Here is a 17,783-nt window from a genome sequence, read left to right on the forward strand (position 1 = left end):
GCAGCTCCTGTATGAATCTCAAGGTAAAAATGATGACCTCAGCAGTATTAGTTTAACCTGTGAACATAAGACAACCCTGCATTTTTTGAATGACTAATCTGGGTACAAACCTCGTCTTATAATCGGATGAATATAGTATCTGTCTGTGCAACATATATCTTGGGGGGGGAGGGGGGGCAATAGATGACATCTTGGTGAAAAACTTTCATTAGAGACAAAATGTTCATTGGCACTTCTGAGTAATGCTAGGTATAGTATTCAATAGACCTGAAACGACAAGATTTCACCAAACCAGTAGCTTCTACTAACCAAGTGTGCAGCATGTACCCCAGTAATCTGATAAGAGTGATTTTCAACAACAAAATAATAAGAATGAGCAGAGAAAGATATTTTAGAAGTGAAACAGATACTTAATTTTTACGAAGCCTGCCATCTTTCCTGCAGAGCAGATGACTGGTTTATAGGCAATACATAACACTGCATACGAATGCCTATGCCCTGCCGCCTCTCAGGAGCATAACCAGTCTTAAAACAACCTCTAGTGTCACCAGAAAGTGTAAGCAGACATTTTGCCTCACAAAAGTCAGTCCCCATGATGTGTTCTATCATCCAGAGACATTGAAACACCTGTATAGTCTTTGCGCCATCATCAGTCTCCTGTCTAGTTTGGTATTGTACTGTCTGCTACAGATATCGAACAACACTAAGAACACACAGGGTGTTTCAAAGTCCTTGCGACAAATGTCTAGAAGTGATAGATCATGCTGTGGGAAACAACTTTTGTTAGAGACTGACATGAAAAACATAAGCATTCTGTTGCACTGTCTCATATACCTGGAGAGTGTAACACCTAAGCAACAGTTCAACATCTATCAAACAACCTGAGGATGTCACCGTCCCGCCTTACGGCCCCCTCCCCGACAAACATCATACATTCACATTTCGACTCTTGTGCCAATATCTTCATCTCAAAGGTGAGGCTGAAGCAATTTCAAGATGCATTAATAATCAATACCAACAAATGAAGACACTAATAAAAGCATACCGTATTTACTCGAATCTAAGCCGCACTCGAATCTAAGCCGCACTCGAATCTAAGCTGCACCTGAAAAATGAGACTCGAAATCAGGGAAAAAAAATTTTCCCAAATCTAAGCCGCACCTGAAATTTGAGACTCGAAATTCGAGGGGAGAGAAAAGTTGTAGGCCGCACCTCCAAATCGAAACAAAGTTGGTCCATTGTAATATGAGACACAATTTAGGTCGAATGAATGACGATACAGCTACAGTAGTTTGGTTCGAGTCGTAAGCATAGCAGTTAAGCTTTACCAGGTAGCCATTACTATGCGGCAGGCGCTCCGTCCGTATTTATACGGGTACCCTTCCTTTTTCACGTGCTTCGTCTGGTTTGAATTTTTTGCTTATTTTCCTTTGATCTGATAAGTATCGTTCTCTTTGTTACAGGTGTTTACGTCACACTAAGCTGAAAATGCATTACTGTACTGTGTCGTGCATTGCTTGTCACATGATGATAATGAGTGTTTACGACCTGTCGCTGCTCGCGACACGGCTTGCTTTTGTACGCGCTACCGCTGCTTACAATTTACAAAAATAAGAGAGGAATCATCTCATTAGCGAAATGATTGCAAGAGACTGCCATTTGTTGTTACTTACACTGCTGCTTTCTTTGATAATGATCAACAAGAACCAAATAATAGATAGCGTATGATAGAAGATGTTCTGATCCAGAGTTTAGTGAAAATTTTTCTCCATTTGAAAATCTTTGCAGGCGCCTCTTTAGTACAATACATTCTGCACAGAAATTAGAGTCAGCTTAGATTTAAAAATCTAGTCAATTGCCGTGCTTCATTTCTGACTGTTTCACTATTAGGCATAAGAATAATATGAATATAAACATGACATGATATGTATATTCTTCTGCGTTTGCTGTTGTCTCACTCTAGTTGCGTAGTTTATTAGGCATACCGGAATTAAATGAGATAGCAGCAAACACGAAACAATACATGGCAAAATGTTTATATTCGCATTATTCTTATGGTGAAGAGAATAATGCATATCATTCACAATTCATAAAAGTTCCTATTAGCAACCATCTCTTCCCACAGGTAGGAAAAAATTCAGAACATAGAGTTGGCCATATTGACAAACATCCCAAACAGTCTTGCCAGTCGGATTTTCGTAGTACATTGAAATGCTGCTACATTCGACGATGAACAATACGGAATTTGTATTTACTTCGTTGGATAATGTATGAAAATGCAGTGGTCGAAACTCAGGGCGGAGAAAAAAGCTCGTCTTCCACCTTTTTTTTTTTTAATTTATTTACTGACGCAGAGGTTTTGGCGCCAGTATTTATCTTTTGTGCCTACAAAGCATGCCTGTGTAGAGCTACATGTATTTGAAGGCAGAAGTTGGTTGTGGAAGCACCTACCAACATTTTGCAGAACTTCTGCTTGCTTTGCACTCGATTCTAAGCCGCAGGCGGTTTTTTGGATTACAAAAACCAGAAAAAAAGTGCGGCTTAGATTCGAGTAAATACGGTACTTCAAAATATTAGGTACTCTTTATTGTAGATTTCTATACAAACTTTTAAGATTGTCTCATCATAAATTTGACAATTATTTCATGTACACTGCACAAATCACCTGTCTTTGGCTGCGACAACACATAGTAGTGAAACTTTCCTGCATCTCCAACAGAGGAACAAGAACACTGAATGATATACGAAGATGCAAATTCTGATAAATCTTCAAAAAATAATTTATTTATGTATAGCTGTTTCCTTTTTTGCATTCTGCTAGGAGCTCTAAGATCATTAAATGTTGTGTGAATACTCTGCATGACATCAAAGGCTGATGTCTCCAGTCCAATTACCACGCTTATCTTTTCATGGCTGATCTGAAAGGTGAGGTCATAATGAGTAGAGGAAAAAAGCACACTACCACATTTAACAGCAGCACCTTTCAGCAACAATGTTCCAAATTTTGTCCTGTTGGTTCTTTCAATTGACTACAATAAAAAAAAAACCCTCCTTAATAAGTAATGGATGTGGGGACATTCTAAGCCAGTACCATAATATGTGAATGAAAAACTTGGAAAAAAGATACACCAAGAAAGGAAAAAGAAAGTAATAAATAATGTACTGTGGTGGGTCAAATATTTGGAACAAGACAAGTAAACTTTTAACCAGTAAAAGTTGACATATAAATAACATATTGGGATATCACAGTAGTCACTTTTCCGAAACAAGGTTGTATATAAAAATCTTACCTCTGGCCCATCGTAAACGGAGTTTTCCACAGTTTTTTGCTTGTTTTCAACACTGAAATCAGAAACAGAGTCAGTTGGGTGCCATGTTGTTCCTCCACCATCCGGCAACAGCTGTTCAATAATACCAGAGTCATACACAATTGCGGCTATCCATACAACCATGAACACCATAAAGCCACGCTGAACGATTCGAGTACGTGCCCAGAAATGCACCACACGCAGTCGCTTTGGTATCTGCAGATTGCAAAAAATCAAGTCTCAATTGACTGAAATATATACCACAAGATAACTTTTTACAATATAAGAACTACGAGGTATCATACGATCTTCAGAACAGTTTATAAATGTGTGGAGGAAAAAAGGGTCACCAAGAAACAGCACTACGGCAAGTATGGCATCACACTGCAGCTTATTGAATATCATTTCTCCTTTTCTCAAATACTGAAAAGCCATGGAGGATCCCCTGCACAAAATATTCATAGCTGGTGTACATCACCCAAAATTAAATATCCAAACATAAGATCCTGGAAAACCTCAAGAGAGGAAGAACTACTTACTGTGATCGTGAAACATGTCTTTTGCACATATGACATTTATTTTTGAAATAAATTGTCAATTTAATTTGAACAACTAGCTTAATGATAAAACTGCTGTGTTCCACCTGTGTAGACACACATCCTTTTTAAAGGAAACTGAGTTGTCAGCTATAGTCTTTTCAAAGCAGTAAATAATTTCAAAAGGCAAGTCACTACTTTGGTAATGTTTTGGGAGGAAATTTAATTACACAAGAGCATTCCAACAGACCAAAACAAATACCAACTCCAAACATCTGGAAGTAATTGAGGATGTACATAAAATGCTCTACTATAACATAAATGGTTTTTAAGCATGAACTGTTTTATGTCCAATGTTACAACGAAAAGTAATTATGGAACAGTCATCAATACAGATTAGGAGGTGGGGGAGGGGGGGGAGAGGAAGAAGGAGGAAGGGAGGGGGAGGGGGAGGGGGAAAGGGAGGGAGGGAGAGGGAGAGAGAGAGAGAGAGAGAGAGAGAGAGAGAGGAATCGGCAGTAATCTTGCTCAAAAAAATCATCACAGAAATCACTCGAAGTAGTGGCGGGAATAGGCTGTTTCCCTATTTTCGGATTTTTGTTATTTGGAGAGATTATAACATCCAAATCACATTTAAGGTCAATATTCTCACAAATATCTCTTATTTTTATGTAATTAAAGCTCAAAAATCATTAAATATCAAGATTTGGTCATGTGATCAAAAATGCTCTGTTACTGCCTGAAGCTTTGGTGACGTCATAGACTATGAGTAAGAGGAAGCTGTGTGTGTGTGTGTTACAGGTTGGTTGATTGCTTGATTTGCAGGAGGGGAACAAACAGTGAGGTCATCAGTCTCATCGGATTAGGGAAGGAGGGGGAAGGAAGTTGGCCATGCCGTTTCTAATTAACACTTACAGCACAGTGCCCGTACGCCATACGGGCGCGGCCGCCCTGACGTTGGCGACGGCGCCCGGAAACCGTACGGGCGAGCCTTTATTTGGCTCCGTAAGCACGTTTAGCGCGTCTCCGAAGCAGTTTCGTCAACTAATGTGGAGGTAGTTCACTCTTCTTGCGCAAGAGGCAAGCACTTATCGGCTATCTCATCCTGGGAGCGGCTGTGAGCACTGGAAAGACGAAGTTACCTGCAGTTCTTTCACAGGTGTTTACGATCGTGAAGATATCGCGCAGCGAGTTGACGGAGACAAAGATCTTAGAAATTCTTTATGGAGATGCAGGATCTGAAATTGACGATACTGACAAAGAGGATTCGTACTCTCCAGATGAAAGTGCAAGTGATGATTCAGGTATGTATATGTCTCAATTGTTCATGAAGTGAAGAGTTCATTACCGCATTTGTATTGTGAGTAATGTTCATTACTTCACATGCATTTAGTACCTTTTGGTACCAATCTTAGCATTATTTTTTTCTATGCAGACAATGGTACAGACCATCAGTCACCATCTGTGGTATTTGGTCCTGTGTGACTCACTGAGCACAAAGAGCGAGATTGGTCGGAACTAGACGATCAACCAGCACTGCCGGATTTCCAGGAACTAGTCGGCGTAGCATCGCATTTTTCAGATGCCACTGAGGAGCTTCAATATTTTAGTTATTTCTTTGATGAAGACCTTATTCGGCTCATCAAAAGTGAAACAAATCTGTACGCTGGTAACGTTATTACGACAATGAAACGCAAAGGTAGCCTGAAAATAAACTCTGTTTGGCATAAGTGGTCTGCAGTAAAATTGCAAGAGATTTACTGCTCTCTCAGTATTATTTTGCATGTGTGCGTCGTCAAATTGCCGAAAATCAGTGATTATTGGTCAACAGACCCGTTTTCGCAGACAGGATTTGCGAGTAAACTGTTGAGCCGCGATCGATTGTGCGCTACATTGTCGATGTTACTCTTGAATGACAATGCTACGTTCATTAGCAGAGGTGAAGAAAAGCGCGACCCACTTCACAAAGTGAGGCCTTTGATTTCTTTGTGAATAAAAGCAAAATTAGTTTTTGTCCAGGCATGAATCTGACAATAGATGAGGCAATGTGTCCCTTTCGTGGAAGAACACGCTTCAGAGTATACATTAAAAACAAACCGAATAAATATGGAATAAAATTGTATGCTCTCTGCGATTCATCAACTGGTTATATGCTAAACTGTGATGTATATACAGCTTCTGCAGGCAGTGTTGACAATAGTATCCAGGATCTTGTAAAAAAGTTGTGTTCACAGTACTTTGGCAAAGGACATTGCATTTATATGGATAGGAACTATGCCAGTCCATCTCTTTTGGACATTTTGTGGGAAAATAAGGCTCTTGGAGTGGGAACTGTAATGAAAAACAGGAAAGGTTTGCGACAAATATTCAGAACACTAAAACTAAAGAAAAAGATAGTTTTTCAAAGGAAACACCATCTCTTGGCAGTGAAGTGGAAGTCAAAATGAGATGTTTTTTGCCTTTCCACAAAGCATAAGTCTACCAGCACTAGTATTCAAGTGAGGGCCAAAGGTGGAATAGCAGAAATTGTAAAGCCAGACGTTATTATTGATTACAATAAGAATAAAGCTGGGGTTGACAGAGCAGATCAGTTCTCCAGCTATTATCCGTTTGCCCGAAAAACTTTGAAGTGGTGGTAAAAGCTGTTTTTCCACTTGTTTATTGTGTCAACTGTCAACAGTTTTGTTTTATATAAAGATAACACTAGGAAGAATGTATCCCTAGTAGACTTTATTCACAGAGTGGGGAAAAATTTGGCTGAGAAAGGCGGAAATATTTTTCAGCAACAAGCCGCTTCATCCTCACAAATTGAGAGGACATTTGCAAGGCACTTTCCAGAGAATGTCCCACCCACTGCAACCAAGGTGAACACTACTAGGTATTGCAAAGTATGTTCAGACAGGGGAAAGAAAGAGACGGGTAAGTGCATCAGGAAGGGAAGTAGATGGTGGTGGAAGGACTGTGGCGTTAGCCTTTGCGTCCCACAGTGTTTCCAGAATTTTATCACAAAAGCTAACTACATCTGAACTATTAAAATACTCTAATTTACAGGTACCTGCAGTTAGACAGTCCAGTGATATTTTGTTTTAAATTTAGATACAGTAATAATGGCATTACTCAAGAGAGAGATCATGTAAAACTTTTTTATCCATGATACTTTTGTGTTTTCTTTTTTTAATTATAACACCCATTTGTATTTTATATTGTAAAATAAACTCACATTCATGTAAAGCTCTTACTTTTTCCTTTTAAATCATGCAAGAACCATATTCCTACCATTTTTCTGTTCTTTACAATCTAATTTCAAACATCCATTAAATATGCCGATTCACAGCTATGTGCCGGGTGTAAAGAGGGCAGTGTTGAAAGTGTTAACCATCCCAACATTTGCCTGAAGTCATTTAAGGAAACCACGGGAAACCTAAATCAGGATGGCTGAGTGCAGGTTTGAACTGTCGTCCTCCCGAGTGCAAATCCAGTGTGTTAGTCACTGTGCCACCTTGCTCGGTCGTGTGTTACAGGAGTGTTAGCTGAAGTAACTATGTTTTTATGTACATTTCTGCATATAGTTTAGCTATTTAGTGACAGAAAATGCATTCACAACCTTTGAGTAACAATAGGAAGGAATTTTGCGACTGCTGATAGCGGAAATCTTACAAAAAGTGATGCATTTATCTAGAGTAGAGATATGTGTAAGGATGGACATTCTTTTCCCTGCTCCCTGCAGCATCATTAAACCTGTTCAAAACCAAGGAATTACAGAACTTTTGCAAAAGGGTCCGTATCTTATATCTAGATTGTTGACTATTAGTCATGAAATATGACCCAACGCACAGTAAAATTATTCATGACAAATCTCAGTGCTGATTTCCACTGTACAAGATACTCAGCAAAGGTAGTGCCCACAGCATTCACTCTGCATGTGACTATGGATAAGGAGAATTTAAGTTCGATTCCTGGAAGGGTCATGAATTTTTAAAAGTTTTACATGAAATATGAAAATACCATTACGAAAAACTCAATGTAGCAATTGTTTCTACGGTGGGTTGTATTGTATATACCTTCACATTAATCTTAGACTGAGAAGTAGACAACTGAGAGTAAATGCATTTACTTTTCTTACAAAAATTACCATTTTTGGAAAGCATTGCTAGTATTAAAGATATCCCATACTCCCACAGTACAACATGGTGTAGGGAGATGAGGTAAACTAACATCAATGTCTGAAACAGACTTAACTTCATCTTATGTAAAATGATGAAACTTCAAAAGATTAAACAATAAAGATCCTAGATGGAAAACATTGTTTCTAATAACATAAAAAATGTATGGTCGCATTAACTACAAAATATCTTTTTGAATGTGACGTGTGTGAACAGCTACTGCAAATGTAAGGTCATATAAATGCCAAGGGATACACAATAATACTCTTTTTCTAATTGGAGTGGTGACATTTTGTAAGTGTGATTTTTGTTTGCATATGAAAGGACTGTTGATTTGTTTTATGAATAAGTTAAAATATTATTGCAGGCTACATTTGAACCTATGGACATCACCTTGCAATATTGACAGTCCACCACTCTACCAACTGAGCTACCCATGATGTGCAAGGAAGTCGCTCAGAATTTAATTTCACTGACTGACACTTTCCTTCTTTGTGACAGAGCGAAAGCTTATTCGGAGGTAAATTAATGTTAACTTCAGAGAGCAAGATATTATTAATTAGGTACAGAACATTTTGTTGATACAGAGTAACCAATTTTTATGCACCTTCTCATTCTTTGAAACACTCAAAAACAATTTTTCAAGAGTTTTTATGGATGCATTTGTACAGTGTGGTACTATACACCATTTGTAATCTATTTTCTGAAATGCAAATTCCGAAACAAAACACTAGTATGAATTAGCTTAGTGAGTAGGAGCAGTGAGCCATTCAGTTACATTACAGGCTTCACATGTATTGAATGGAGCGTTTTAGTGGGCTTTCAAAATATTTGAATTTCATTTCAGTTTTTACAAAAGAATGGTGAAACTGTAGAAGGAAAAAGCACATTATGAGCATAAAATAAAATAATGAACCATTTAAAACAATTTCCAGAATACAGTCACATACCGTATCTTAATTTAGATTTGGATTTCGAGCTTTATATTTATTAATATGAATTCAGGCCTTTACCATTGTGCTCTCTCATTCAGTCAGTAACGTACACTGAAACATGGCTGGAGCATGAAGATAAAGACAGAATCTTAACTTATGAAGTAGAGGTGACAGGTTTAGAAGATAGAAGACATTTGAAGAGCTGTGGAGGAAGTAAATACAAATTAGAAGAAAGTGTGTAAACAGTGCCTAAATAGGCAGGTATTTAAAAAAAATAGTATCTGAAATGAAGCATACAAATTCCAATTACTGTTCTCTAATGAGGACCTAGATAACCAAATGGCTTGGCAATGTCCCATACAAAGCAAGCAAGACAATTTTACTGATTCTGCTGGTTGCTCCATGCATAGTCAGGTTTGACATCACAAGATTTGGTAATACAACTGCACAGTTTGACTGAAAGTTAGTTTCATTGTGACACACATAGGACAGATTTTCTTGGATAAAATTAGCCTAGGGTCCTATCTACAGTTTGATTCATTTGTGGTTCTCCTACTTGAAATTTGGTGCAGAATTCTGAGATCTTGTTCAGGGCGATATTATGCTTGGGGAGTAAATAGACTGTGGTCTTGTGCAATTTTGACTCTGAAGCTCTGCATGTTAATAGGTCAATAGACTGATTCTGGAATTTGGCTGGAGATTTATATGGTATCAGCTTTAGTTCCAATTCTGTTCTGTATTGGAGGAGGAGGAGTACTGCACACAATCCTCTCTGAGTAGAAGAGCGGTTTCTGTTTGCATGTGAAAGGGATAGTTCTCTGACGAAAAAGGCATCGAGTACACTAAGCTGACTCAAGTGCATTATTAATGTTTTGCAGTCTCCGTGCAAATTTGGTTATCACGGAATGTAATACTGGTGGTACCAATTTGTTTGTTCAAAAGAGAATGATATCGAGAACTAAATGACGGCGGAGGATTTTATAACAGGAAAGTTCAAGTATGAACTACGAACACCATCATTATTATACTCTTCAGAAAATTCTGTGTCACATGGCCAAACTCTTGTAACATTAGAGGGATTGAGTTACAGCCCGATGTAAACACCTGAAGTGGATGAGCTTTGCTTTCATATGTTAAATATAGAGTAAAACTGGTGGCAGCACTTGCTGTTTTTGTTTGTTAGGCAAGACTGGTGATCGGACATTGGGGTACACTGGCCCTCAAGCACAGCTTGGCATGTAATTGAAAAATAAGTAAAATCAACTGCTGGGAAGTCCACACTGGAATATCAACAATATTATGAAAAGGACACATTTCTACTAACCATGAGGATGACACACCAAGTTGCAGACAGGCACAATGAAAAGATTATCATGTGCTGAACTTTCAGGAAAGGGAAGCACTCTCACATTGAACGAAATCAGCAATCTCGAATGGGGTGGGTAAGGGGGAGGGACAGCAGGGTACGGGCAGTGGAGAGAGAAGAGTGCTGTCTGGAGGAGCGTGCATGCAGAGACTACATGGTACCTGGCAACAATGCCAGGCACAGTGTCAGGAGGCTGTGGCGAGATATGAAACGAGAACAGCAAAGAAGAGAAGCTCCCCTTCTTTTCTGCTTCCCTCCCTCCCACCTTCCCACTACTCTGCCTGGAAACATTGTCCTGGTGCCACCTAGCCCCTGCACACTCTGCCAGAAAGTGCTCGTCCCCCCCCCCCCCCCCCCCCGCCCCAATCTGGATTGCTACTTTCACTCAACACGACAGTTGCAGCTGAAGATAGCTGTCATGTGCATGAGGTGTGTCTTCTTTTTTGAGGAAGGCTTCTCCCAAAGGTCAGTATGTAATAGACTTTTTTTGTGCCAGTCTGCAACTCCGTGTGTCATCTTTATGGTGAGTAGCAATGCATGCTATTCATGATATTGTTGAAAATTAAGCAACAAAGACTCACTTTTGACAACATTACTGGATTTCCTGACTTGTGATTATACGTCTTTAAAGTCAACTGAAGTTGAGATCGGAGGATCACATTGAGAAAAGTAAAGAAAAATTCAAGAAAAGTTAATTTTATTTCAAAGTACTGGGCAAAATATTACACAAACTGACAATTAAGGATAGATAGTAGCACAGTTGTTAAGAAAGTATTTAGCCAAGAATATTTTGGAGTTAGTAATTTCATTGGAAGGGCCAGTGAAGTTTATTATACCCTATTACCATTTAAAAGTAATATCAAAGAAAGAAAAGTCATGAAACTGTGTGACTTCTCCAATAAAAATACATGCAAGCTTACTAGAAACTTGCCATAATACTGAAAAGAAATAAGGATTAATAAATAAAGCAAAAATGTATTTCATTAATTTCCCCCCCCCCCCCCCGCCCCCTCCTCCCACTTCCCAACAGCACAGCCTCCCAATGCTACATCTAGTAGCCAACTAGGCAGCACTAGCATCTTACCTCACCCCAACCCTGCTATCACCTCCATCCTCCACCTCCAATCCCTCCCTGCCCCACATCTCTTCTGCACCTCTACCATCCACCCCAAACAAATCACTGCTCATCTCAGACGCAATCGGAGTTGGGCTTTAGCACGTGCATCCAACAGTTGCTGTCTGCGTATGAACTGTGAGTGCTGAATGTGTGCAAGTTTTGTTGTCTAAATCTGATGAAAGAGTTTGATAGAATAATAATAAATAGCAGCCATCATGTCTGTCTCCCACTCACTGCCTCCTCTATTTAGTGAGTAGGAATTATCCTTCTCATATTGTTGAGACAGACAGACAGACGGAAAGTTACCAAGATCATTAAAGAGAAGAATTTTAACTGTAACAACACATGAGGATAAGAAAATTTTGGCTTAAGGTGCAGACAAGATATTTCATAAGTCTAACAAGGGTGGAAACACAATTATTAAAATATTACTTCAGATACCAAATAAAATTTAATGCTTAGTGAATTCCAGACTTTGATACATAAGGAGAGAGATCTTGTAAGATGCTGACGTACCTGCCCCACTATAATGAATTTATGAATAACGTACAGGAAATTAGTAAAAAAGATACCCACAAGGACAGCAGCAGAATTGTATGTTCTTCCCAATGGTGGAGCCACAATGCTTGCTGGATAGCTTGCTGAGGTTGATTCCAAACGAGGGTGTGAACGAGAGCGATGCAGGCCGCTTCGACGACCTGCTACACTGTCACCAACATCAGCGGACAGGAAAGAAGATCGTGAAACTGCAGCTGTGTATGGGGTACTGCTAACACCTGATGAACCATCTAATCCACTCAAGTCTGCTCGTCTAATGTCTGCAGCCAACACAGTCGAAAAAAATACAACCTGTAAAAAGAGAGACAACTATGCAAGCAAATACAAGATGTACAAGTTTCTCTAGTCTTGTATGCCCAATTTGTTATAACTATAACAGAGAAATTTGTCAAGTTTGTCGACATTGTCAACCAGGAGATATGCTATATGCTTTAATATATATATATTTTTTTTTTATGTTAGGGACTGAAAACCCATTAAGTCAAATTACACATGCATGTACCAAATGCTCAAACCTGCAGTTCCTCTCATACTGACCAGGATTACTATCATAAAGACTCAGTCATCAGTATGGTATGGTAAAACTAAATTGTTTCACGATGATCCTAAGTTTGTGAGTTTTCAGTTCCTAACATAAATTTAAAACAAAAAAAAGAAAAAATTCTGCATGTTTAATTTTGAGAGATTGTCACAACAGTTTTACCTCTAAAGTCACACAAATAAGTGGGAAAAATTCAATACAACATAAGGATGTTATCTTATTCCTGTGTCTGAAGAAGAAATAGAAGAAATATGGTGTACAGCTGAAAATGATTTTAATGGGAGTAGCAATGCGTCACCAATACCTTTAAGTCAATGAACAAAAAATTCCTTCATCCATGAAATAGAGAGAAGAATTAAATGAAATGGGAGAATTATGTGGTCCATCCAGAAAGTAACAAATGTTTTGAAATAAAAAATTAACAATAAGGGAAAACCAAATGTTATTATATCTGTTTTATAAATGGTATACTCTTAAGAGCCGACCGCAGTGGCCGAGTGGTTCTAGGCGCTTGTCTGGAACTGCGCGACCGCTACGGTCGCAGGTTCGAATCCTGCCTCGGGCATGGATGTGTGTGATGTCCTTAGGTTAATTAGGTCTAAGTAGTTCTAAGTTCTAGGGGGCTGATGACCTCAGAAGTTAAGTCCCATAGTGCTCAGAGCCATTTGAACCATTATACTCTTAAGTTACTTTTCTACATAATCGCCATTCAAATTGTGCCACAAGTTTTTCAATGCTTTTCAATATTGTCTCTGTAAAAATTGGCTGCCTGCAACTGCAACCAGTGGTTTGTACTGGCATGCAGTTCAGCATCACTATCAAAGCACTGTATAGTGAGCCATGTCTTCATTGCTGGGAAGACATGGTAGTTGCTCGGCACCAAATCCTGAATATATGGTGGATGATCAAACACATCTCAGCCAAAACTCCACAAACCTCTTTGGTTCAATTGGCAGTGTGCGGATGAGCATTATTGTGAAAAAATGAACATTTTGTGCTAAGTTTTCCCTGATTATTGTTTTGTATTGCCCACATTAACTTTGTAAGTGTTTGACAATAACTATCTTGAGTTAATTGTTGTGCCACATTCAAGGAAGTCAACGAGAATCACTCCCTTTGAATCCCAAAACACAGTAGCCATGATATGTCTTGCTGAAAGCATTTGCAAACACTTCTTTGGTTTCCTGGGATAATTTTTGTGTCTTCATTCCATCAACTGTCAGTTTGTTTTAAGGGTGAGGGTAAGGAGTCATTCCAATCCCGGGAGCGGAAAGACTTACCTTAGGGGGAGAAAAGGACAGGTATACACTCGTGCACACACACACACACACACACACACACACACACACACACACACACACACACACATATCCTTTCGTCTTTCCCTCTCCTTCCCTCTTTCCTGATGAGGCAACAGTTTGTTGTGAAAGCTTGAATTTTGTGTGTTTGTTTGTGTTAGTTTGTGTGTCTATCGACCTGCCAGCGCTTCGTTTGGTAAGTCACAGCATCTTTGTTTTTAGATATATTTTTCCCACGTGGAATGTTTCCCTCTATTATATTCATATCTTTATGCTAGTCTGTTTTACTTGATTAATCATAGTGAATACATTCCCATAGTTCTTTGTCTGTTGCTGGCAAGTGTTTTTATGATGGTGCACTACTAAGCAGAACATTTTCATAAATTTAATGAGCAGAACATTTTCATACATTTAATGGCCCTGTACTTGGTAAGTTAATGAGAATTTGCCATTCAATTTTTTTCCTTTTTCTTTTTCTTTTGTACATATTCTTAAATCTTCAATTAATGAAAGGACATAAAATAACTAGCCCTCTATTGCTTTTGGCCACCTGCAAATTTTCAGATAATGTTAAGGAAAAACATTCTTACATGCATGATGAAGTTACCTGGTGACACAAACAGTCTGGATGTATCAGGCTTCACTGCCTTTAGCATCCTTGTGTTGGCAGAAACAGCTGAAAATCAGTGATCCTAAGTGAAGGTCGAATGTATGTAAACTCGCGCAAAAGCAGCTGAAAGAATGAATTATTTCTGCCACTTACGTCACATCCAATAAGATTTTTAAGGTATGTAAACCTCATGATAGCACAGATTATGAAAGTTCCTGGCAGATTAAAAATGTGTGCCGGACTTAGACTCGAGCACGGGACCTTTGCCTTTCACAGGCAAGTGCCCTACCAACTGAGCTACCCAAGCATGACTCATGACCCATCCTTACAGTTTTACTTCCGCCAGTAACTTGTCTCCTACCTTCCAAACATCACAGAAGCTCTCCTACAAAACTTGCAGAACTAGCACTCCTGCAAGAAAGCATGCTGGCGCAAGTAAAGCTGTGAGGATAGGCCATGAGTCGTGCTTGGGTAACTCAGCTGGTAGAGCACTTGCTCTTGAAAGACAAAGGTCCCAAGTTCGAGTCTCTGTCCGGCATATAGTTTAAATCTGCCAGAAATTTTCATATTGCACACACTCCGATGTAGAGTGAAAATTTCATTCTGGAAAGATCCCCCAGACTTTCTCCAGGAGTGCTAGTTCATTCTGGAGCACAGATTATTTTTTTATGTCTCGGAACTAAATGATTAATAAATTTTAACCAGATCGATGAAAAGAGACTATTGCAAAGTTCAATTTTCTTCAACTTAATTGATTTACACATTGCTTATTTAAATTAATTTCTAACTTTGTCTTTGTACTGCTCAGTGATTATTTGCGTTTTTCATCTCTTCTAAGTACGTCATTAAAAATGGGATGAAAACATGAATATGTTGATTATTAGAGACAAAAGGTTCACTGACACTTCCGCCACAATGCCAGGCATCTTTCAGTATTCACTGCACTCAGGATGATGAGATTTCACCGAACTAGCACGGTCTACTAACGTTGTCTCTGTTCACACCATCTGGCCACAGTAGCTTCACAAAGTTTTCAAACAAAGTGGTAGTCATGAAGTTGTTCACTATTTCTCCAGACCTGTGAATTTTAAGAACAACAACAATAACAACAAGAACATTTGCAACTTATTGACCCCACATTGGTGGTTTCATCTATGGATAACCCAGAGCTTTTGGCCGATAAAACTAATTTGTATTTTGTTGAGAACCTCCTTGTAGAACACAGATAAACAGTTCTTTCCCAATGTAGATTCACCTGGAACTGGATGTGTTGTGTACTTCTCCAATAACTGTCTGAAGTGTGGATCTTCAGGATTCTCCAATATGATGCTGGAAGAGAGACTCATCTCATCCAAGTCCTTGAAAAATGATTGTGTGGTTGAAGATTGACCTGTCTGCTCAAATAACAGCATTTGTCTGCTGTCCTATTCAACATGTCCCCATTAAAGGTGAAGTAAAATCACAAATAAAATCTCGCAACTTCATGCTATTGGAGAAGTTTACTTTCAAGCATGTTGAACTGGAATGAATTTGTACTCAGACTGAACAGTGTGACCACATGTGCATTGTTTATTACATTGGAAGCCGTTTTTGTTGGCTTGAAGAGTGTTTTGTTGACTCTACACAACAATGTCATCTCAGCAAACAGACTAATGCATTACATCGACTGTCTACAGTAGTCTTGATAAATATGCACAGTAACTGTTGTGTTTATATTTGTGACAATATCACCTGAAACATTGTCACATGAGCAATAATATCCTGTTGTTATTGTTGTGTCCTTAAAGATATGACAAATATATGCATTTTTGGCAAAAGTTGGTCAACATATGAGCTATTACTAAAGAAGAGGGAAATATTACTGCACTAAATGCCTGGATTTGTGTATAAACTGTTGTGAAATTCATGGAAAAATTATGCCTTTCATTAAAATCCGGCCACATGTATAACACAGTCAGCTAAAATGTGGTGCATTGTGATTTGTATACCACAAGCACCACACATTGGAGGGTCCTCTTGCTGGGGGACCGATGACCATAGCAGTCTGGTCCCTTCAATCCCACAAACCAACCAACCTCTCGCCGGAGGACGAAGCATTGCATCATAGGGCTACATCCTATGCGAAGACGAGTGAGAAGGACCTCATCTCGTTTGTGTGGCTACTGCAGTGTGTCATAGCCGATCTACTTAATTTACTAAGCATGACTTACTTGGTTACTACATCTGCCATTTTATTTCCCGTTAGTACCCACATTCCCTGGTATCCAGCATAAGAAACTTCCTCTGAAGTGGAGGGTCCTCAGCAAGAGGACCCTGCCTCTGAAGGTGGATGAGGGCATCCTGGATGTTTTGTGTTACTTTATCTGCTGGGTACATGTATTGCAGAGAGCGAAGGGCACTCAAGGAGTTGAAACAAGTGAAACAGCAGTTGCAACACATCTTATCTGCTCCAGTGCCCTTGAGATCATGTATAATTCCCCACTGAACTCAGTAAATTGTCACAGTAACAACTTGTTGAGTACACAATAAGGGAAAACAACAATTCAGAAAAGGGACTCCATCTGCTTACACTCATCTGTGAATGCAGCTATATTGTTGCAATGCTCATTTAAAATATGGTAATATCTTGTATTAATAACTTATGGAGGAGTGCAGTCTCTTCTGTACCTCACCAAATCTGAAACTGCTTGGGCCTCTGCAGCAACCAGGTGGCAGTCAGTTCGAGCCCTACATTAGGGTTTGTACTTGCCCTACACCAAGTGACTCCATCTTGTGCTCCGCAAAGATCCCAAATAGCCTTGTTGCTCTTAGACGATTTTAGAAAAAATCTTGTGGAAGAAGATGAGCATGTGAATTCAGAAAAGTGAGGCACAGCAGAAGGGATTGCCGCCATGTCGCGAGTGGCTGTTCCCCAGCCTCAGCGCACAGACTGCGTATGGGGCTGGTCCTGTAAGTGCCTACAGCCAGCCTGATACACTCATGGCAAATAGCGTTAATGACCATCAAGTAAGAAGGTCCCGTTGATCTGTACATTGTGCACCTATAGTCTAGATCTGACCTCACAAAAGCCTTTAAAAAGAACTGGAGCAGCCATGCCCAGCCCATTCCCGAACACCTGTAGCTAAGGTGACTGCTTTCTGAGTCCTTGCCTTCAGGTCCTTTATGGGAGGTAACTGCTGTATCTCTTGCTGTCTTCCACAGCACAGTCGCCATCTACACAGCGAGATGGCTCCACCATCTCCTCAAAAGAGATGGGGAATGTGGTATCTGCATTGCAACCCAGCTACGCACCACACAACAGATTACTGGGAGTTCCTGACCTGTTAAGACACCTGCAATTCAACCAAAGCT

At 39.4% G+C, this 17,783-nt stretch overlaps 1 protein-coding gene across 1 annotated transcript in view; it reads right to left on the bottom strand.

The window, feature by feature from the left end:
* The window catches only part of LOC126236523 (sterol regulatory element-binding protein cleavage-activating protein), a 277,503-nt gene that overhangs the window by 135,506 nt on the left and 124,214 nt on the right, over nt 1-17,783 (bottom strand). Inside the window, exons 10-11 of the mRNA XM_049945889.1 lie at nt 12,002-12,274; nt 3,291-3,524 (exon numbers count right to left, since the gene is read on the bottom strand). Of these exons, the coding sequence (XP_049801846.1) occupies nt 3,291-3,524; nt 12,002-12,274 (507 nt within the window). The remainder of the gene's footprint in view (nt 1-3,290; nt 3,525-12,001; nt 12,275-17,783) is intronic.

Source organism: Schistocerca nitens, chromosome 2 (genome assembly GCF_023898315.1).
Source record: "Schistocerca nitens isolate TAMUIC-IGC-003100 chromosome 2, iqSchNite1.1, whole genome shotgun sequence".
In the NCBI taxonomy this organism is placed as follows: domain Eukaryota; kingdom Metazoa; phylum Arthropoda; class Insecta; order Orthoptera; family Acrididae; genus Schistocerca; species Schistocerca nitens.